We start from the raw sequence: 22,659 nt of genomic DNA, 5'->3' as shown, positions 1-22,659 counted from the left end.
CATAAGAGTCACTGTGTTAGGGGCTCTGATACATGCTTTCACTTGATACCCACAACTGCCATGAAGATGGCCTCCTCAGTTTACTCAGCGAAAAGACACCGAGGCTCCCAGAGGCCCCAACCGGTAAGCATCAGAGCCAGGCCTAAGCCCAGGTGGCTCCGACCCCAAAGCCCACACTCCTGTCGTAGTTGGGAAGCCCTTGATTCTGAAACCCCTTCTCAGTTGCTATATCCTATGGCTTTACCCTAGTTCAAGTTAGGCCAGCCCCCTCCAACCTCCCCCATGTGCCCCTGCTGTCCTTAATGCCCTCCCCATGACTGAACGATGTCCCCTCCCAACCCTGCTCCAGTTAGCTTCGCTCTGATTGGCCTAATTTTACAAACAGCAGCTACTGGGGTAGCTTCAAAATCTTCCCTTCTAGAGAGGACCTAGTTTCACCACATACCCTATATACAGTTTGAATTTTTAATATAGATCTATGTTATTTTTTTAATAAAATTTTTTTAATGTTTTATTTATTTTTGAGAGAGAGAGAGAGAGACAGAACGTGAGCAGGGGAGGGGCAGAGAGAGAGCAAGACACAAAATCCAAAGCAGGCTCCAGGCTCCAAGCTGTCAGCACAGAGCCCGATGCGGGGCTCGAACTCACAGACTGTGAGATCATGACCTGAGCCGAAGTCAGACGCCCAACCAACTGAACCACCCAAGCGCCCCATGTTTATTCATTTTTGAAAGACAGAGAGAGACAGAACACAAACAGGGGTGGGGCGGAGAGAGAGGGGGACACAGAATCCAAAGCAGGCTGCAGGCTCCAGGCTCCAAGCTGTCAGCACAGAGGTCGACACGGAGCTCGAACTCACAAACCAAGAGAACATGACATGAGCCGAAGTCGGACGCTTAACTGACTGAGCCACCCAGGTGCCCCTGTTATTTTTTTTTTAATGAAGTAACCAAAATAACCAACAGAACTGGAAGTAAAAATATCACTCACAAGAGCTGAAAGGGGCAGGGGATAAGAGAGAGGAACTTCCTTAAATAAACCCAGTCCCTCAAGATACAGTAGTTAAGATTGAGGGGCGCCTGGGTGGCTCTGTCAGTTAAGCATCCAACTCTTGATTTCAGCTCAGGTCATGATCCCAGGGTTGTGCGATCGGACCCCGACTTGGGCTCCACACTGAGTGTGGAGCCAGCTTCAGACTCCCTCTCTCTCCCCCTCTGCTCCTCTCCTCCACTCCTGCTCTCCCTCTCTAAAAAGAATTTTTAATGTTTTATTTATTTTTGAGAGAGAGAGAAAATGTGAACCAGGGAGGGTCGGGGGGTCAGGAACAGAGGATCTGAAGCAGGCTCAGCGCTGACAGCAGCAAGTGGGAATGGGGGCTCAAATGGGAACAGTGAGCTGAAGTCAGAGACCTCAACCGGCCAAGTCACTCAGGCACCCCCCTTCTCTAAAATTAAAAAAAAAATAATAGTTAAGGTTGATAAAAAAATTCTTCTTTACAGAGGGAAGAGCTGAAAAATCTTTCATCTATATAAAATTTTTAATGTTTTATTTACTTTTGAAAGAGAGAGAGAGAGAGAGAGAGAGAGAGAATGCAAGCAGGGGAGGGGCAGAGAGAGAGGGGGACAGAGGATCCAAAGCAAGCTCCACATTGACAGCAGCAAGCCCAACTCTGGCCTCAAATTCACGAATTGTGAGATCATGACCTGAGCCAAAGTCAGACGCTTAACCGACTGAGCCACCCAGGCAGCTGACATCTTCTTTTAAAAGAGTAAAAGCAAAATGTGCAAGAGTGGGTATTTCTGAGCAGAAGGAATAAGGGTAGAAAGGAAGGGAAGAAGATTTTGACTTTTTAATACTTTTTTGTATTCTAAAAAATTATTCTACAGCATTATTTTTGTTATTTTATAGTAACATTTTTGTATCTCGATAAATTCTTTCCATCCACAAAGTCCTGGCTGGTGCTGGAGACAGAAAGTGGTTTTGTCTGATCAGACTTGTTGCTCGTGCTTCTTAGAAAAGTGAACGCATCTGGGCTCACCTGGCTGCACCTCTGTCTGAGAGCAGGGCGTGGGTCCTTGGCAGCCCTAACGTCTACACTGGGAGCTGCCCTCCGGAGGTGGTAACTGCCCACTGCACCACGGACCTCAGAGCTCACAGGGGCGTGCCCAGTATTTCTGGAATGCCAAAAGCTCCCTAAAATTTACTACAGGAAAACAGCATTCGGTTCAATTAAAAAAAAAATTTCTCGAGGGGCGCCTGGGTGGCGCAGTCGGTTAAGCGTCCGACTTCAGCTCAGGTCACGATCTCGCGGTCCGTGAGTTCAAGCCCCGCGTCGGGCTCTGTGCTGACGGCTCAGAGCCTGGAGCCTGTTTCGGATTCTGTGTCTCCCTCTCTCTCTGACCCTCCCCCATTCATGCGCTGTCTCTCTCTGTCTCAAAAATAAATAAAAGTTAAAAAAAAATTAAAAAAAAAAAATTTCTTGAGACTGAGGGTGACTTCATTCTAGAACAAGCTACCAAAGGAAGGTCTTTGGAGAGCCTAAGAACATATTTGTGTCTAAGTGGGAGACTGCAGCAGACCGACCTGAGGGCCCTCACGCCTCAACTGCACGGGTCAGAAAATCCAGCCTTATGCTGCTTGCTCACTTGTTCCTAACTCAGCATGATTTAGTGTCCTCTTCTTTCTCTCCACAGCTCTGTTGCAATGGAATTCACACACCACACAATTCACCCATTTAAAGAGTACAACCCAGTGATTTTAGTGTAGTCACAGGGCTGTGTGACCATCACCAATCAACTTGAGAACATGTTCATCACCTGAAAAAAAAGCCCTGTGTCTTTTGGTATTGAACCCCCATCTCCTCCAAATGTCCACCTCTCCTCAGCCAGGGGAGAATCTATTTTCTGTTCCTACCCACTTGCCTGTTTTCGATTCTTCATACAGGTGGAATCATACAGCATGTGGTCTTTTGTGACTGACCTCCTTCACTTAGCGTGACGTATTTCTCTCATTTTTATATTTTTAGCTACACAAGAAATGCATGACTATATGCTTTTTTAAAAATCAGAAAATAACAAAGCTAAATCCTCTATGAATACCACCCTAGTCCTTCCCTCCTTTCCTACCTCCCCAAAGATAACAGATGTTTTGAGTTTGTGGCCTAACCTTCCAGGCATTAGAGCTCAGCAAACCTTTTTTCTGCTAAGGTCCCATTATTTTAGGTTTTGAGGGTCCCAAGGTCTCTGCTCTAACTACTCACTTCTACCTTCATAGACCATAGATAAGGGAATGGACATGGCTGTGTTGCAATAAAACTTTATTTACAAAAACAGAGGGCAGGCCAGATTTGGCTCATGTGTTAAGAGTTTGTTGACACCTCTTCTACAGGAATACATAATGCATGTTAAAGCATGGAAAACAAACAAACAAACAAACAAACAAAACAAGATCCAGAACAGGGATTGGTACTCTAGGCTATTTTGTAAGTGAAATTTTCCTGGAATACAGCCATGTCCATTCATTTATGTGTCATCTACCGAAGTTTCTATTGACCATAAGGCCCAAAAGCTTAAAATGCTTATCATCTGGCCCTCTGCAGAAAAAGTCTGCTGAACCCTGCTATGGAAAGTATACCCTATTTTTTTATGTTGTTTTCACATACTGTATTAACTCTACATAGGATTCTGCAACTTGCTTTTTTTTTTGACTCAATGAACTCTATCAATGTTGGTATGTGTAGCCCTATTAATATTGTAACTGCCAAATAGAGTTCCCTTGTACAAATATACCATATCTTATTTAGCCATTGCCAAATTCATGGCCATTCAGGTGCTTCTCCAGGGCTCACAGGAGGAACACAGAACGCACGCATTTTCAACTGGGGCAGACAGCGCCCTCCGGAGTAGCCGGCCCTGTCCCCACACCCCAGCCTTACTTGGCAAAGAGGGATTTCAGTGCTGTCAGCAAGCCACAGGTCCCGAGGCCATTGGTGAATCTGATGCATCTGTCAACAGCTGCAGAAGCCAGAGCGAAGAGCTTGTTCACAGAGTGGCTCAGCTCCTGCACACAGTCAATGACCTCCCCGTGCTCCTGGTCAGCAAATATGGACAAACGAAAGCTGCCTCAGGCTCGAGAACAAATGAATAGACAACATTAAGATGGAGGAGACCTCCAAACCTCTTCGCCGGTGGTAAAACCACCCAAGTCAGGTGGCAGACACACATCGCCAAGCGGCAACAGCCCTCTGGGAGCCTGACCCAAGGGGAGGAAATTGATGTGGCCCGTGAGATCACACATGTGAACTTCTGCCAGAAAAGCAGGATCAAAATCCTGTACTTTTCATCTCTTTCCTCTTTTTCTGTGATTAAGATGGCATCTCCCCCCTGGCTCTAAAGCTAGAATTCAAATTCTCCATATCAGACACTCCAGAAGAATGTAGGAAAAGGAAAATGCTTCCTTCAGGGGCAAGAATGTAACTGAGGCGGAACGGACTTTCTAGGCATGTCCCTGGAAAACGGAAAAATGGCAGGAGGCAGCAGAGTTTAACTAGTGTGAGATCTACTCTTAAATGTCAACTCGCTTCATGCTAGATAACCTTAATATTTGTAAGGGGAATGCCTTCTCTTCCCCTCGGAGGCACGCACAAGCAAACCCACCCCTGGGACAGGGTCCATGAATGTACAGTTCCTGTGCCCATTTCCATACATTCTTTAGACAAAAGACTGCCATAATAAGAATTTGTCAAATCAGGGAGATCATCAACTTATCCCCAAAAGATTTAAGTCTCTCATTCTGCTGGACCTTTACTTGAGATTTTAAATAGAAAATTGGTAGCATATCTGTGGTTTCATTTTACACTTGGATTGAAAACCCCACAAGGTAATTAAGAGCCTGTTTTTGCACACCTGTTCCCACTCTTTGCACACCTGATGCCACCTCCCCACTTCACCAACCCCGTGGCTGGCAAACCGTATAATTCCTCGATGGCCACTGGCAGTACTATGACATTACCAAGGGCACAGCGCTGATCTGGATGAGGACGTTCTTCTCTTCCATGTCGCCATACTTCAATTGGTAAGGTTTGTATGGACCATATACAGCCTCCACCAGCTCTGTGACTTTCACCAGGTTGTACTCATCTTAAGGGAATGAAAAATTAAAATTGATGATGAACAAAGAGTCAGAAATTGCTGGAAAAAAAAACAGGTAAAAGGTACTGTACGGGAACTTTTCTGGTCTCATCTTGGGGTGACTACATTTTGTCAATTTGCTTTTGTTGTTCATGGAAGTTCCCACAATCACTTCAGTAAATATTTTCATAAATGTGAGCTCTATGTATTATCTGTCCAGAGCACTATTTAAAAAAAATGTTTAAGGTTTATTCATTTTTCAGAGACAGAGAGAGATAGTGGGGGGGGGGGGGGGGTAGGGGCAGAGAGAGAGGGAGACACAGAATCTGAAGCAGGCTCCAGGTCTGAGCTGTCAGCACAGAGCCCAACGTGGAGCTCAAACTCACAGACCATGAGATCATGACCCGAGCTGAAGTTGGATGCTTAACCAACTGAGCCACCCAGACGCCCCACAGAGCACTATTAAAGCCACCAACCCCCTTCGTTCCACAACCTGTCATGGTCAAGAATCCCTTCAAATGCTAACTCTAGCCAAGGTCAAGTTGCAGAAGTGCTACAGAGAAAAGGCTCTGCAGGAAGAACACTTTTCCAGAACTTGCAACCCCATATACTAGGCATTCCAAAAAACTCCTATATTCAATACATAAAAAAATGCAAAGCATGTTTGTATCAAAAATCAAAACGGGCATATTCCAGGACATAGCAATTCAGCTTCCAAGTTGAACACTTACCCAAGTGACTTTAGCATCTATTAATAACCTTTGCCTGATGATTATAAAATGTTGATTTCCTAGAGAGTCTGGGTGGCTCAGTCGCGTAAGTGTCCAACTCTTGATTTCAGCTCAGGTCATGATTTCACAGTACATGGGTTCAAGCCCCTCATCGGGCTTCACACTGACAGTACAGAGCCTGCTTGAGATTCTCTGACTCTCCCCCGCTCACGCTCTCTCTCAAAATAAATAAACCTTAAAAAAACTAAAATGGTGATTTCCTAATTCCCTCATTCTTTCTACATCTATATGCAGGCCTTCTTTTGTAAAGAAGAGATTTTCCTCTTTCTCTCTCTTTAATACAATATTCCTGTGAACTCGTGGATTCGTTTTATATTCATTGTGTCATGATCTGTCGTTGTTATTCATTCTGATATTCAAGTTATTTCAAATTTGGTCATTTCAGGCTGCCTCCTTTATCTTTTTGAAACATCCATAATCAGTCTTTGAGTGTATCAGCTGGGATCCAAAATCTTTTCTATAGCCTGCAAGGATCCACAAGGACTGACCTCAGAAGGTGAAAGAGGGAAGCAGTGAAGAGTGAAGGCTCTCCTATCCAAGTTCTCTTGCCTCCTACTTATGTGACTATGTGCCAATGATAGAACTTTCAACACCTGCTCCCTCAACTGTACACTGGGGTTAATAATGGCATCAATCTTTGGCACAAAAACAGACACTCAGATCAATGGAACAGAATAGAGAACACAGAAATGGACCCACAAACGTATGGCCAACTAATTTTTGACAAAGCAGGAAAGAATATCCAATGGAATAAAGACAGTCTTTTCAGCAAATGGTGCTGGGAAAATTGGACACCAACATGCAGAAAAATAAACCTGGACCACTTTCTTACACCATACACAAAAATAAATCAAAATGGATGAAAGACCTAAATGTAAGATAGGAAGCCACCAAAATCCTCAAGGAAAAAGCAGGCAAAATCCCCTTTGACCTCGGCCGCAGCAACTTCTTACTCAACACGTCTCCAGAGGCAAGGGAAACCAAAGCAGAAATGAACTACTGGGACCTCATCAAAATAAAAAGCTTCTGCACAGCGAAGGAAACAATCAGCAAAACTAAAAAGGCAACCAATGGAATAGAAGATACTTGCAAATGACGTATCAGATAAAGGGTTAGTGTCCAAAATCTATAGAGAACTTATCAAACTCAACACCCAAAAAACAAATAATCCAGTGAAGAAATGGGCAAAAGACATGAATAGACACTTCTCCAAAGACGACATCCAGATGACCAACCGACAAGAGAAAATGCTCAACATCACTCATCATCAGGGAAATACAAATCAAAACCACAATGAGATACCACCCCACACCTGTCAGAATGGCTAACATTAACAACTCAGGCAACAACAGATGTTGATGAGGACGCAGAAAAGAGAGGATCTCTTTTGCATTGCTGGTGGGAATGCAAGCTGGTGCAGCCACTCTGGAAAACAGTATGGAGGTTCCTCAAAAAATTAAAAACAGAACTACCCTACGACCCAGCAGTTGCACTACTAGGCATTTACCCAAGGGATACAGGTGTGCTGTTTCAAAGGGCACATTCACCCCAACGTTTATAACAGCACTATCAACAATAGCCAAAGTATGAAAAGAGCCCAAATGTCCATCGATGGATGAATGGATAAAGAAGACACACACACACACACACACACACACACACACACACACACACACACACACACTGAAGTATTACTGGGCAATCAAAAAGAATGAAATCTTGCTGTTTCCAACTACATGCATAGAACTAGAGGGTATTATGCTAAGCAAAATTAGTCATAGAAAGGCAAGTATCACATGACTTCACTCATATGGGACTTCAAAGTACAAAACAGATGAACATAAGGGAAGGGAAGCAAAAATAATATAAAAACAGGGGAAGGACAAAACATAAGAGACTCTTAAATAAAGAGAACAAACAGAGGGTTGCTGGAGGAGTTATGGGAGGAGGGATGGGCTAAATGGGTAAGGGGCTTAAGGAATCTACTCCTGAAATCATTGTTGCACCGTGTGCTAACTTGGATGTAAATTATAAAAAATAAATTATAGAAAGAAAAAAAATGGCATCAATCTTACAAGGCCTTCATGGAGATTACATAAAATCTCTGTGTAGCATGTGATAACACTTAATAAATGCCAGCTGTCTCTATTGTTTCTGCCCAGCCTTTCCCCCTTCACAATTCCCCTGGCCTCCAGCCTTCTTGTGCTTCCTCAGAAGCACTGGGCTCCCTTCTGGTCAGTTCTGTCTGGAAGGACCTTTTTTCTCCCTTACCCTCCTGCATCTGGTCACCTCCCAATCTTCTTTCAGGACTCACTCAGCTGAAGTCACCAGGCTCAATCAGCATTGTTTGTTCATATATTCTCCTAGAACCACTCTGCTTTCTTTCAAAGTACTCATCTCATTTTGTAATTATACACCTATTACTATGATAATTTGGTTATCTCCCACCAGAACAGATGTTGTATGAGAGCAGGGACTGTGTCTGGTTTTGCTCAGTGTTCAGCATTCCAGTACCAGTTCATTTGTAGTTGAGTGAATAAATTAAATATGTTGTGACCTATCCATAAGGCAGTCATGAAAAATAACTGGACACACACATATATATAAAACACACACACACAGTTGAGAACCAGAGTTCTCACTGTACAAGAAGAGATGCAGAAGGTAAAGTGGATCTGATTTAGAAGGATCAGTATAAACTGGAGATATGTATTTCCTAGTTCTGTCCACCAAAAGGACCTGGAACCCCAGCAACAATGAGCACCCTCAGTGTCCAGACCTTGGTTTCTAAATACCATTTCCCACTAAAAGAAACCTGGCTCCTCGGAAAACATAGGTCTGAGGCAGGAAAAGTATGTGTTCCTGGAATTATTTGTGCCAAACAGCAAGGAAGTACTCAAAGACTGATGGGGACATGTCAAAAAGATACAGGAGGCAGCCTAAAGGGGCAACTACTGTCCAAATTTGAAATAATTCAAGCACCAAAATGAATAATGGCAAAAGTAAATCATAACACAATGAATAAAAAAAGAATCCATGAATTCATAGTGATATTAAAGTAAAGAAAGGGGGGTGCTTGGGTGGTACAGTTGGCTGGGTGTCCAACTGTTGATCTCCGCTCAGGTCATGATCTCAGTTTGTGAGTTCGAGCCCTGCATCAGGCTCTGCGCTGATGGCATGGAGCCTGCTTGGGATTCTCTCTGTGCCTCCCCCACTTGTGCACACATGCTCTCTCTCTCAAAATAAATAAATAACAAAAATTAAAAAAAATAATAAAGTAAGGAAAGGGGGCACCTGGCTGGCTCAAGAGGAGCATGAAACTCTTGATCTCAGGGTCATGAGTTTGAGCCCCACATGGTGCAGAGATTAAACAAATAAAACTTTTAGGGGTGTCTGGGTAGCTCAGTTGGTTGGGCGTCCCTTCAGCTCAGGTCATGATCTCACAGTCTATGAGTTCAAGTCCCACGTCTGGCTCTGTGCTGACAGCTCAGAGCCTGGAGCCTACTTTAGATTCTCCTTCTCTCTCTACCCCTCCCCCACTCACACTCTGTCTCTCTCTCTCTCTCTCAAAAATAAAAAACATTAAAAAAATTTTTAAATAAATAAATAAAACTTTTAAAAAGTGAGGAAAGAAAAAAAATTTCTTCTTTACAAAATAAGGTCTGCAAATAAATGTAGAAGGAATGAGAGAATTAGGGAATTGCCATTTTTTAAAATGTTTATTTATTATTGAGAGTCAGAGAGAGACAGAGCATGAGCATAGGAGGGGCAGAGAGAGGAGGAGACACAGAATCCAAAGCAGGCTCCAGGCTCCGAGCTGTCAGCACAGAGCCCAACGCGGGGCTCAAATTCACAAACCGCAATATCATGACCTGAGTCAAAGTCGGATGCTCAACCGACTGAGCCACTCAGGCGCCCTGAGAGTCGCCATTTTATAATCAGTAGTGTGAAAATTTATTCAGGCAAGATTTATCAATGGATGGTAAAGTCACTGAGTAAATGTTCTTTGAGGATTAGTATTTTCCTATCAGCTCAAAGCATCACCCCATGGATTACTTATTAATTACAAAGAGGAAGAGGTACCTTTATAATAGAGAGATCTACTGGATACACTAGATACATCTACCAAGTGATTAATCCAACCATCACCAATAGTTGCACATTATGTGTCTCCTGATGTGATGCCACAGGAAATACACATCATCATCATTAATGTAGTATTCTTGCAAAAATATTTAATCTAAATTTAATCTTCAGGAAACAATCAGACAATTCCAAAATATGGGACATTCTACTAGAAAATTACACTGTATTCTTCAAAGATGTCAATGTCATGAAAGACAAAAGAGAGGTGGGATGACTGTTTCACATTAAGAGTTTAAAGAGACAAGACAAAAACAAATAAAAAAGAGAGAAGACAACCAAATACAATGTATGCACATCGATTGATCTTAATGGGAGGGAGAGGTGGAGAAGCAGCTATAGAGACCTGTGGAACAAATGGAAAAATTTGTGTATTAGGTGACAGTATTGAGTCAGTATTATATTGGGGGGAGGCTGATAACAATAATAAAATATTCTATTAAAAATATTTAAAGGGACACCTGAGTGGCTCAGTCAATTAAGCGTCTGACTTCAGCTCAGGTCATGCTCTCATGGTTTATGAGTTCAAGCCCTGCATTGGGCTCTTTGCTGTCAGCACAGGGCCAGCTTCAAATCCTCTGTTCCCCTCTCTCTCTACCCTCTTCTGTCTCTCTGTCTCTTAAAAGTAAACATTAAAAAAGAAATTAAAAAAAAAAAGTAAAGGATACAGAGACCCTCTCATTCATGCAGAATCAGTACATATATAGAACACAAAATACGGTTTCTAAATGGTAGACTAAGAATGATCTTTCTCTTTCTTTGTGTTTTCTGGGTTTTTCTATAATGAATACCTATTGCTTATTAATTATAAAATCAACTTAAGCTATTTTAGAAAATTAGTTTTTATATTACATAATTTACATATTTCTAATACCATGCACATGCATTAATTACTAAAATATAAACAATGTTAAAGGCAAAACATAAAGTTAGAAACTATATCTGTAGGGGCGCTGGGGTGGCTCAGTTGGTAAAGCGTCTGACTTTGGATTCTGTGTCTCCCTCTCTGCCCCTCCCCTGCTCGCGCTCTCTCTCTCTCAAAAAATAAACAGTAAAAAAAGAAAATACATCTGTAACATACTTGATAAACAATAGGGAAAAAATCCTTCCTACATAAGGATATTTTGGGATAGACACCAAATTTTTAACAGTGGTTATTTCAAGCAAGCTGGGTTTTATAGGAGACTTTCATTTTGTGTTACAGATTTCTATAACACGAATTTTTATAACACGTACTTTGTTGCTTTCAATATTTAATGATATATTATTTTAAATAAATTGCTCTTATAAATTAACCCAAAATAAATCAAACTCCCAAAAACTGAAAAATAGGCAAACGAATAAGCAATTCAAAAAAGAAGTTTATAATATAAATTTAAAACTTGCTAGTAATAAAAGAAATGAAAAATCACAATGAAATGTCATTAACTGTCTAAGAACCTGGCAATGATGGAGAAAAACAAGTAGTGTCCAGTGCAAGTAAGGACATGGGGGATGGACACCCTCAGTCACTATCGACAGACACGAAAATAGGGAGAAACCTTCTCAAGAGCAAAATACGACAAACATCTTTAAAATGTTCATTTCTTGGCAACTGTAATTCTTAAGCTTATCCTAAGGAATAATCAAAATTTCGGGGCTCAAAATTAATGTGCTGGACTATTCATAATAGTTTTATTTATAATAGTAGATAAAATCATTAAAGTAAGCCATACTTACAAGTGGTCATTAAAAAACATGTCTTTGGGAATGCAAGCTGGTGCAGCTGCTCTGGAGAACAGTATGGAGGTTCCTCAAAAAACTAAAAACAGAATTACCCTACAACCCAGCAATCGCACCACTAGGTATTTACCCAAGGTATACAGGTGTGCTGTTTCAAAGGGACACATGCACCCCCATGTTTATAGCAGGACTATCAACAATAGCCAAAGTATGGAAAGAGCCCAAATGTCCATCGATGGATGAATGGATAAAGACGACGTGGTATATATATGCAATGGAGTATACTCAGCAATCAAAAAGAATGAAATCTTGCCATTTGCAACTATTGGATAGAACTGGAGGGTGTTATGCTTAGTGACATTAGTCATTCAGAGAAAGACAAAAATCCTATGACTTGACTCATATGAGGACTTTAAGAGACAAAACAGATGAACATAAGGGAAGGGAAGCAAAAATAATATAAAAACAGGGAGGGGGACAAAGCATAAGAGACTCATAAATATGGAGAACAAACTGAGGGCTGCTGGAGGGGGTGTGGGAGGGGGGCTGGGCTAAATGGGTAAGGGGCATTAAGGAATCTACTGCTGAAATCACTGTTGCACTACGCTAATTTGGATATAAATTTAAAAAATAAATAAATAAAATAAAATAAAATAAAATAATTTAATTTAATTTAATTAAAAAAAAAAAACAAAAACCCATGTCTTGGTCCTGGACAAATGCTAGAAACTGCTATACCTGGGTATGGAGCAAGTTTAGTTCAGAGGCAATTAAAAAATGCTAATAGGCCAAAAACAAAAAAAGGCAACAAATAAAATTAAATACACGTTTAAAAAAAAACAAAAAAACCATGTCTTGGGAAAACATTTAATGACATTAAAAAAAATACTCATTATAGGGGCACCTGGGTGACTCGCTCAGTTAAGTGTCCTACTTCGGCTCAGGTCATGATCTCATGGTTTGTGAGTTCGAGCCTCGTGTCAGATTCTGTGCAGACAGTTTGGAGCCTAGATCCTGCTTCAGATTTCGTGTCTCCCTCTCTCTCTCTGCCCCTCCCCCACTCGCACTCTGTCTCTTTCTCTTTCCCTCTCAAAAATAAATAAACACTTAAAAAAAACCCTCTCATTATATTATTTTGAGCAAAAAAAGATAATTTAAGTTTATATGCAACCATTATTTTAAAAGATGTATATGTGTGTAGGTGTATATGTGTATATATTTTTATATGTATTTGCGGAAAATGTGTATTTATATTTGAATTACTAGCAGAAAATACAATGGAAGGCTGCCTGAGGCTCTCTCTGAATGATGACGTTGTGAATCATTTTTACTCTATTTTATTTTTGGGTGTTTCCAAAGTATTTTTAAATTAAAAAAAAAATACTTTTTTGGAAACCTTGATAGGAATCATTAAAAATCTAAATTTCCATGGCTGACTAACAAAGCACTTGTATGCATTATTCTTTGGAGGGTGGTTCTCTCTTCTTCAGTAATGTCCATCACCAGTGGGAGGAAGGCAACCTGCCCTTTTGCCCTACCTTCATTCCACTCTGCTCCAGCAGGCTACATGGCCTACACTCTAGCCCCATGGACATGGCATCCCGGTCCCCTGGAAGCTACCCACATCCCCCAAGCCTTTCCCACAACCAAGATCTGCCGAGTGAGTGAGCCAAAACACCTATGAATCATCCGGAACTGGAACAATAAACACACTCCCTGGAATGTACGAAGTAATTATAACCAAATGTAATTAAAGGGAATAACTATTAAATAAACCAAGTTAGTGACACATAGCCGCCAAACGGCAGGACAAGGCCTTCCTGAAGCGATTTCCTGATTTGACAGCAGCATGCGTCATGAGATCTTGTGCTACCTGAAAGTTTATGATGCTTTTAACTTACAGGGGAAACAGCTGGGGAAATGTAACACAACATCGCTGTGTTCCCAAATGGGAAGGAGGAGAGCTCTGCTCCCAGACACAGCTGGGGAATGCCCATTTTCCCCACAACCACCCCTAGTCCTAACATGGCCTCCCTGCCCTTAAAACCTTGCTGACGCCCTATCAAAAAGTTCCTCTGACCTATTCGTCCTCTTCAGCTTACTTTTTAGGTTGAGTTGTCTGAGGTCTTGTGACATCTCAAGGGAAGAGGACACTACCTTCCCAATGCAATCTGCTGCCAATTCGAGGCCACTGAGGCCCACCTGCCTCTTGCACATTCTAAGTGCCTGCCAAAGTGCCCCTCACTTCCCCAGAGCATGCAAAGCCCCTAGGTAGCACTGGGTTTGGTTAATACATCAGGCAGCAACCATTTCCAATGGCAATGCTTTCATGGAAAAGGCTTCCATATCCGCTGAGAAGGAAAACAAGGATCCCTTCCAAATCTGTAAAATCAGTCATCCGAAAAGACAGACAAACCCAAGCCCCAGAAGCTTCGAAAAGAGCATGTGAAGACAGGCCAGGGGACTGGGAGGAAGGAGCATTTACGTGGGCGAGAGAGCTGCGCCATCTCCAGCCCCTGGGCAAAGTGGGCGGTGGCATCGTAGAACTCCAGGAGCTTGAGGAGCCCCAGCTCAGGCCCTGCCCTCTCCACGCCTGAGCTGAGGCAGTCAGGCAGGGTGGGCAGCAAGGCCCCCAGAGTCTGAATCAGCAGCACGGTCACCACCTCGTGGGGGTTCTTGAAGACCTGCAGTGGGAGAGAGGTATCTGCATTAGCACAAAGGACCAAGCAGGAACATACCTCTTCAAGAAGCAGTCTCCTGGACGGCTCTCAAAGGAATTTCTCCAACAGCTGGAAAATGGCCTCATCAAGAGCTTTAAGCCCCAAGTGTTCCTTCCTACAAACCCAAACAAGCTCAGAAAGTCAAGTAACTGGCACAACTTGCAACTTGTCCAGAACAATTGGCTACTCCATGTCTATTGCTAGCCACAAGTGACTTTTTTTCAAATTTATCACATGTAGAATTTAGATAGCCACCAAAATCTGGCCAGCTAGGGCTGTGAAGATGACCATGCAGGCAGAAACTAGGAGTGCATGGGAGGTGGAGAATAAAACAGAATTAAAGAAGAACACTTCACTGAATCAGGGTTGGAGGACATTTAGTCAGATTTGCACACCAGCCCACAGCCACATCTCCCCTTGACATAGACCTTGGGTTAAGACAGATTTGTCTTTTACTCTAAGGACCACCAGGAATAGTGTATCCAGGACCTTTTAGGGTTTGTTTGTTTTTTTAATGTTTATTTATTTACATTTGAGAGAGAGAGTGTGTGCCTGAGTGGGGGAAGAACAGAGAGAGAGGGAGAGAAAGGATCCCAAGCAGGCTCCTCGCTGTCAGCGCAGACCCTGGTATGGGGCTCAATCCCACAAACCATGAGATCGTGACTTGAGAGTTGGACACTTAACCGACTGAGCCACCGAGGACCCCAGAGGCCTTTTAGATTATAGATTCACTTATTCACCAAGAGTCTTTTCTTCTATTTTATATACTATTGATCTCTTGGACAAAACTGTAAAAATGTACACTGTACATTTAGAGAGGGCTTCTCGCAGACTCCCCTGTTTTGATTGAATGATTTTTTATTATAATGTGGCTTGAATATGCACAAAAATGAAAACAAGATATAAAACTCTTCTTAGGAATTGTGGTTTATATACACAACGGAATACTACGTGGCAATGAGAAAGAATGAAATATGGCCTTTTGTAGCAACGTGGAATTGGAGAGTGTTATGCTAAGTGAAATAAGTCATACAGAGAAAGACGGATACCATATGTTTTCACTCTTATGTGGATCCTGAGAAACTTAACAGAAGTTAAGTTTCTTCCCCCACCATGGGGGAGGAGAAGAAAAAAAAAAAGGTTAGAGAAGGAGGGAGCCAAAACATAAGAGACTCTTAAAAGCTGAGAACAAACTGAGGGTTGATGAGGGGGTGGGAGGGAGAGGAGGGTGGGTGATGGGTATTGAGGAGGGCACCTGTTGGGATGAGCACTGGGTGTTGTATGGAAACCAATTTGACAATAAATTTCATATTAAAAAAAATGATGTGAATAATAAATCTGTAGGAAAAAAAAACCCTGTTCTTAGGTAACTCTAAGGCCACAAAAGGTATAAGCTTAAAAACTATAAAATCAATAAACTCACATTTTTATTAGAAAATACCCCGAGATGAGTGAAAAGGATAACACAACTCCCCAAAAGTTATGGGATACAGCAAAAGTAACACTAAGAGGGAAACTTATAGCTCTAAACACATACATTAAAAAAGAAGAAATATCTCAACTCAACAACCTAACTGCATACACTAAGGAATAAGAAAAAGAAACCAAACCCAAAGCTAGAAAAAGGAAGGAAATAATAGAGATTAGAGCAGAGGTAAATAAAATAAAGAACAGAAAGTTAATTTTAAAAATCAATAGAACTGGTTGGTTCTGTGAAAAGATCAACAAAATTGACAAACCTTGAATTTGTCTGCATGCTTCCTCATGAGAGCATTAGGGTTAAGCCTTCTGGGCAGGGAAACTACATAGGTGATGTTTTGACACCAAAACCATTCTTAAAACAGCAACGTCATCATTCACTGTTGCTCCAGACTCTCACTACCTTCTTGAGAAAGCCAAACTCCTGTCTTAAATTCACAGTTCCACCCCCCACACATAGCTGCACCAACACAAACCCTCCTATCTCCAGCCAACACATTCCCCTCACTATCCCCAAACGTGCTATGTGAGAAAGTCAGAAAGACCTTCAGATACCAGCCAGCCCAATGTCCTCATTTGACAGAAGAAACTTGCTGCGAGAAAGTGACCAGAGAAAGAAATGAAAATGGGCCTTCTAGAAAAGGAATCCTGACTCCTCGCTATGTTTGGTGAGGATGGACTGCACAATGAGAATCTCCTTCACTCTTATCTCCTACTCAGATGACCTGGGGCAGGGGAAGAATTACACTAATTGGCTGGTCAGCTGAAACTATAAAGTCACATCATAGACCTTCAGTGGCAGTTTTTTTACACATTTCAATTAAAACACACTGGGTCTCATACCCAGAGGTGCCCCCTGTCCTTTGAAGAGATCTGGCAAAAGGGATTCTCTGGCACCTGGCCACAGAACCACCACAAAGTCCACACACTATAAGAGCAAACTTAACTCAGGCTATAGAAGCAACCTCAACAGCTCACCTGAAAACAATCTGACCTTACCTCACACCATACACAAAGACTAATTCAAAATGGGCCACAGACCTTACTGTAGAAACTAAGCAAACTTCTAGGGGCACCTGGGTGGCTCACTTGGTTAAGCATTGACTTCGGCTCAGGTCGTGATCTCACGGTTTGTGGGTTCAAGCCCTGCACTGGGCTCTGTGCTGACAGCTCAGAGCCTGGATCCTGTTTCGGATTCTGTGTCTCCCTCTCTCTGCCCTTCCCCGCCTCTCAAAAATGAATAAATGTTAAAAAAAAATTTTTTTTAAAGAAACTAAACAAGCTTCTAGAAGAAAACACAAAAGAGCATCTTTCCAATTTGGAGGTTGGCAATGGTTTCTTACAAAACAATAACCATAAAAGCAAAACTTGATAAATTAGGCTTCAACAAAATCAATACCTCTGTTTAAGCCACAGACTGGAAGGAAGTATCTACAAACTATATCTTACAAAGGATTCTTATCTGAGATATATAAAAAACTCCTACAACTCAATAATAAAAACGCAAATAACCCAATTTTTTGTAATGAGCAAAAGATCTAAGCAGACACCTCACAAAGGAAGATATAAGCACATTGAAAAGGTGTTCAATATTCTTAGTCATCAGGAAAATACAAATTAAAACCACAATGAAATACTACAACACACCCACCAGAATAGACTAGCTTAGAAAGACTGACACCACCTAACTTTGGCGAAGATGTGGGGCAATCAGGATACTCGCACACTCGTGAGACTATAAAAAGTACAACCACTTTGGAAGAATGTCTGGCAGTTTCTTATAAATTTAAACATACATCTGCCCAATGATCCAGCAATTCCACTCCTAGATATTTACCCAAGAGATATGAATATGTGTATACACAAAAAAGACTTAGAGAACAATGTTCATTAGCAGCTTTACTCATAATAGCCCCAAAATGGAAATATCCCAGGTGTTCATCAGTATAAGAATGAATAAGCCAACTGTGAAATATTCACACTACATTAACAGTATTTGGCAATAAAAAGGAACAAACCACTGACTCACACAACAACATAAATGAATCTCACAAACATGCTCAATGAAAGAAACCTTGCAGGAAGAACACACACTGCCTGATTCCGTCTATTTAAAATTCGAAAACAGGGGGCGCCTGGTTGGCTCAGTCGGTTAAGTGTCCAACTTCGGTTCAGGTCATGATCTCACAGTTTGTGAGTTCGAGCCCCGTGTTGGGCTCTGTGCTGACAGCTCGGAGCCTGGAGCCTGCTTCGGATTCTGTGTCTCATTCTCTCTCTGCCCCTTCCCCACTTGTGCTTTGTCTCTGTCTCTCAAAAATAAATAAACATAAAAAACTAAAATAAATAAATTAATTAAATAATTAATTTTAAAAAATGGGGCACCTGGGTGGTTCAGTCAGTTAAGCGTCCAACTTCACCTCAGGTCATGATCTCACAGTTCGTGGGTTTGAACCCCATGTCTGGCTCTGTGCTGACAGCTCAGAGCCTGGAGCCTGCTTTGGATTCTTTGTCTCCCTCTCTCTCTGCCCCTTCCCTGCTTGTACTCTGCTCTCTCTCTCTCAAAAATAATAAAACATTAAAAAGAAAAAAAAAAAAACAACTGAAGGGGCGGGGGTGAAAAAAAATTTTTTTAATTAAAAAAAGTTTACAAAAATTTGAAAACAGGCCTAATTTATGGTGGAAAAAAATCAGAGCAGTGGCTGCCTTCAGGGGTGTTGGACTGACTAGGAAGGAGCATGAGAGAACTTTCTTTTTTTTTTTTTAATTTTTTTTTTTTTTCAACATTTTTTATTTATTTTTGGGACAGAGAGAGACAGAGCATGAACGGGGGAGGGGCAGAGAGAGAGGGAGACACAGAATCGGAAACAGGCTCCAGGCTCCGAGCCATCAGCCCAGAGCCTGACGCGGGGCTCGAACTCACGGACCGCGAGATCGTGACCTGGCTGAAGTCGGACGCTTAACCGACTGCGCCACCCAGGCGCCCCTGAGAGAACTTTCTAGAGTGATGGTAATGTCCTCTTATCTTAATGTTCTCTATATCGTAACAGGGATCAGGTTACACAACATTTGTCAAAATTGATCACATAGCATATTTAAGATCATTACATTCCACAATCTTACCTAAAAAGGGGCGGGGAGGGACAAATATTGAACTCTAGTTAATAATATGCATGTTCAGAACTAAAGAAATCTTGCAACTTCCTTTGAAATGTATCAAAAAATAAGACCAGTCAACGAATGGAGAAGTACATGGGAAGATGGACAGATTTATGACAGAGCAAACATAGCAAAATGTTCACTGCAGAGTGCAAAAGTGAGTACATGGGTGTTCATCATACAATTCTTTCAACTCTTTTATATGTTGGAAAATTTTCATATTATAATACCGGGGGGTAAATCAGAAGGGGATACATTTACTGTGGTGTCTTTGCTTTTCTTTTGCACTATACTGACCTTCACAAGATGACGGCCACCTATCAGGCTTTTACTTCCCTGAAAAGGAAATGGACCACTGACCAAAAGCATAAATTAGCAGGATTTATAGGATGAGGCCAGAACATAATTTGAGAAGTCTAAATCCTTTTTCTTAGATGATGAAGGGCATATGCACCTGCAGCCATAAGCTGGTTTTATCTTCACAACATAAGGCAAGGACACAGAAATGGATGTGCATCACCAGGGTCACTGAAAACCGACAACTACTTAAGTGCTGTGAAATGTCTACAGGAATTGTGTTTCATGTTGCTGTAACCTAAATCTGAGTTTGGCTGGCTCCAGGAGAAAGCAATGAGGGTAGAGAAAAGGACTTTAAACACCAGAATGGACATGACCCTGTACAAGGGATTCCCTCCAGCTACAGTCACGTTCGTTCCAGCAGGGGACGGATGGACACTGCAAGACTAATTCACAACTAATTTTGAAAGCAGACCAAAAACCACACCACACCATCAATAGGCCCAGGAAGTCACAGCCTCTTCTCTCCTAAAAGAGGGAAGAGGATCTGGGGTACTTCCTGGCATTGAGACGGGGGAAGAAGGGTTCACACCCTGGACGGCAGAAAATGCCAAGAGGCTCTGGGAAGACAAGCAAGGGGAAGTTTCCACTTGAAATGAAGTTCCTCTGTCTCATTGGTCCCCTAGGTTGGAGGGCGCCTGTAAAATTGTACTCTTCCTCGAGCTCCGGGCGTACCGTGTGAACAAGGGAAACTAAGCCAGGTCAGTTTTGCCTGAAGTTAAGATAAAAACAATCCTGTTCACTCAAGCACCACCTGACCAAGGGCCTCCTGCTTTTAGATCAGAAGATAACGGCCTCCAGGAATTCCACAGGCTCCCTGGCTGAACAACACGCAACACTGTCACATTAGATTCTATTTAAGATACAGATGAGAACGATAAGAAGAGTTTTAAGGAGACTGAAAGATTTTACTGCCTTGGGTTTCGAGGCTTATCTTTAACTCCTTTGGTGATGGCAGCAAATAGGGAGGTTCTTCCAGGAACGCTTGAAGCAGAGGAGAGACCACTGCCAGAGCAGACACCCATCCCCTATGACCCAAGCGAGCTGTTACCTGCGTAGACCACTGGATCTGCGTGTGCCAGGCCCCGAGCAGGGCGTCGTAGAATCTGGTGAGCTGCCGGTCCAGAGGGAGGTCACTCTGGCACAGCTCCTGCCAGGTCGCTAAAAGCTGCGCCTGCAGAGGCAGAGCAAAGGGGACCTCGCTGAGTGACTGAGACAGGCCACCTGCTAAAGCTGTCCTGCCCTCCCGACAAGGTGAGCAATTTCCTGCCACCTACTGTCCCCAGCAACTGCCCGCTGAAGGCCATTTGCTTCAAAGGAGGGCTAAAACGAGAAGTCACAGCCACCTGCTCTGATCATCTATCAGACATTGAATCCGTTGCCCTCCCAGTGTGCCTTTCTTCTTTTATCTTGTCCCAACAGCATGCCAAGGTCCTTCCACTGGGCATGCTACACTCTCCCCGACAGACCTTTCGGGTGTGCTTGAGTGTGCACTTCAGCTTCATGTCCCAACACCCCTGCTTAAAGACACGCAAGGTTGGACGTGAAGGAATCAAGTTAGCCCGGGAAGCTGTTGGGTTTTTTTTTTACCTAACATCAACAACCCCAGAAAACAAAAAATTCTGACAGCTTCCGGAGAGCATCATAAGGCCTAAGAGACTACTTTCCCTTGAAAGACAAGAATGGGAGGAATTGTAACAACTTCTCAGTCTATAAATGAAATCCAGCTACAAACACAAAATATGCTGAAAACTGAGGGCTTGCTTCCCACCCCCCCCACCCCCGGCAAGGAAATGAATCCACAGGCTGGACCAAGAACACCCCCTACTGGCTAATTAAAAGAAGAAGGCCAGAGGGCGAGAAGGCAAGTTGTCTCTACCTTGGAGTACCAACCCTGGGGTTCTGCAGCCCAGCACTGTATGCATTCCACAACATAAGCACTCCCGGCTTCTCACCTTGTGACATTTGTAGTAGTAGGCGAGCAGTTGGGGCATCCGGTCAATTTCAGTAAACACCTTCACAAACATTTTGGACTGATCTAAAGGAGAACAACATAAAACGTGCATGCGCTGTTACCAGGTTTCCTGTTGCGGACAGACGAAAGAGTTCACCAGGCTAAATGTGGACACATGTAAGCTCCTGTTCGGAACTTCTTACCTATGCAATGAATTAACTCATGCATGGAGAGTAAGAAGACGAAAAATAAGTCAAGATAAGGGGAGAATACCTACTCAGACACCGCAAGCCTTGGCTTGTTTAGATAATGCATCAGTAAGCATCACTGACAGAGCTGAGATCATACATCAGCAAAGTCATTGCTGTATGTGAAGAATGGAATGAGTTCAAATCAGGGCTGGGACTAGGGTGGGGGGCAGGAAGGGGGGTGGCGGGTAGGGGCAAGCCTGGGCTGCAAAATCAAAGGGGACTCTCACTCTCAGGCTTGCACAAGGGCAGGGTGAGAGCCTCCTTAGATTTTTGTGTTTGAGGCATTTCACCTGCCTCACCTCATCCTGGCTCTGACTAGAATCATAAAATGCCAGCAACAGAAAGATATCTAAGAAACCATCAATGGACCTGATCTTACAGGTGAGGAAAGTGCAGCCCAGAGAGCTTCAGTCACTTGCAGGTCAATGGCAGGACTGCCCAATCACAGCACTGACTGAACCATATGAAACTACTGCTATTCAACCATTTTGACCTACAAACATAGCAATGTCATATGACTCAATCTAATATTTATATGAGCTAAAAAATGCTGACACAAGCAGACCTTCTGCCCGGTGCCTAGAATCACGATGCTCTTTGCTGCCCCAGGGCCTTTGCACTTACTGTCTGGGATGATCTTTCTGGCTCTCTGTATGGTTCTCCCCTTATCAGGAGGGCCTTTACCAATCAATTTAGAATTTAGAAATCTAAATTAGGTTTCTCTTGTTATTTATTTCCTATCACATATTCTCCTTCGTAGAACTAATCAAAATTTATATTATTCTATTTAGTTACCTGTGTGATAGTTTGTCTTTCTCACCCTTAGAAATACAAGCTCCATGAGGCTGTGACCTTTCCTGTCTTATCTCACACAGTTCCTAGAAATTAGTACAGCGCACTACAAAAAAAAAATGTATTAAGGAGAGCCTGGGCAGCTCAGTCGGTTAAGCATGCAAC

General features: G+C 42.5%; 1 protein-coding gene across 1 annotated transcript in view; it reads right to left on the bottom strand.

The window, feature by feature from the left end:
- COG7 (component of oligomeric golgi complex 7) overlaps nt 1–22,659 on the bottom strand; it is an 86,824-nt gene that overhangs the window by 34,855 nt on the left and 29,310 nt on the right. Inside the window, exons 5-9 of the mRNA XM_058710667.1 lie at nt 21,453–21,535; nt 20,549–20,671; nt 14,271–14,469; nt 5,011–5,138; nt 3,935–4,089 (exon numbers count right to left, since the gene is read on the bottom strand). Coding sequence (XP_058566650.1) covers nt 3,935–4,089; nt 5,011–5,138; nt 14,271–14,469; nt 20,549–20,671; nt 21,453–21,535 — 688 coding nt within the window. The remainder of the gene's footprint in view (nt 1–3,934; nt 4,090–5,010; nt 5,139–14,270; nt 14,470–20,548; nt 20,672–21,452; nt 21,536–22,659) is intronic.

This window comes from Neofelis nebulosa, chromosome 18, assembly GCF_028018385.1.
Source record: "Neofelis nebulosa isolate mNeoNeb1 chromosome 18, mNeoNeb1.pri, whole genome shotgun sequence".
Taxonomy (NCBI): Eukaryota; Metazoa; Chordata; class Mammalia; order Carnivora; family Felidae; genus Neofelis; species Neofelis nebulosa.
Note: the sequence above shows the minus strand (reverse complement) of the source record. Positions and strands in the feature narration are given on the sequence as shown.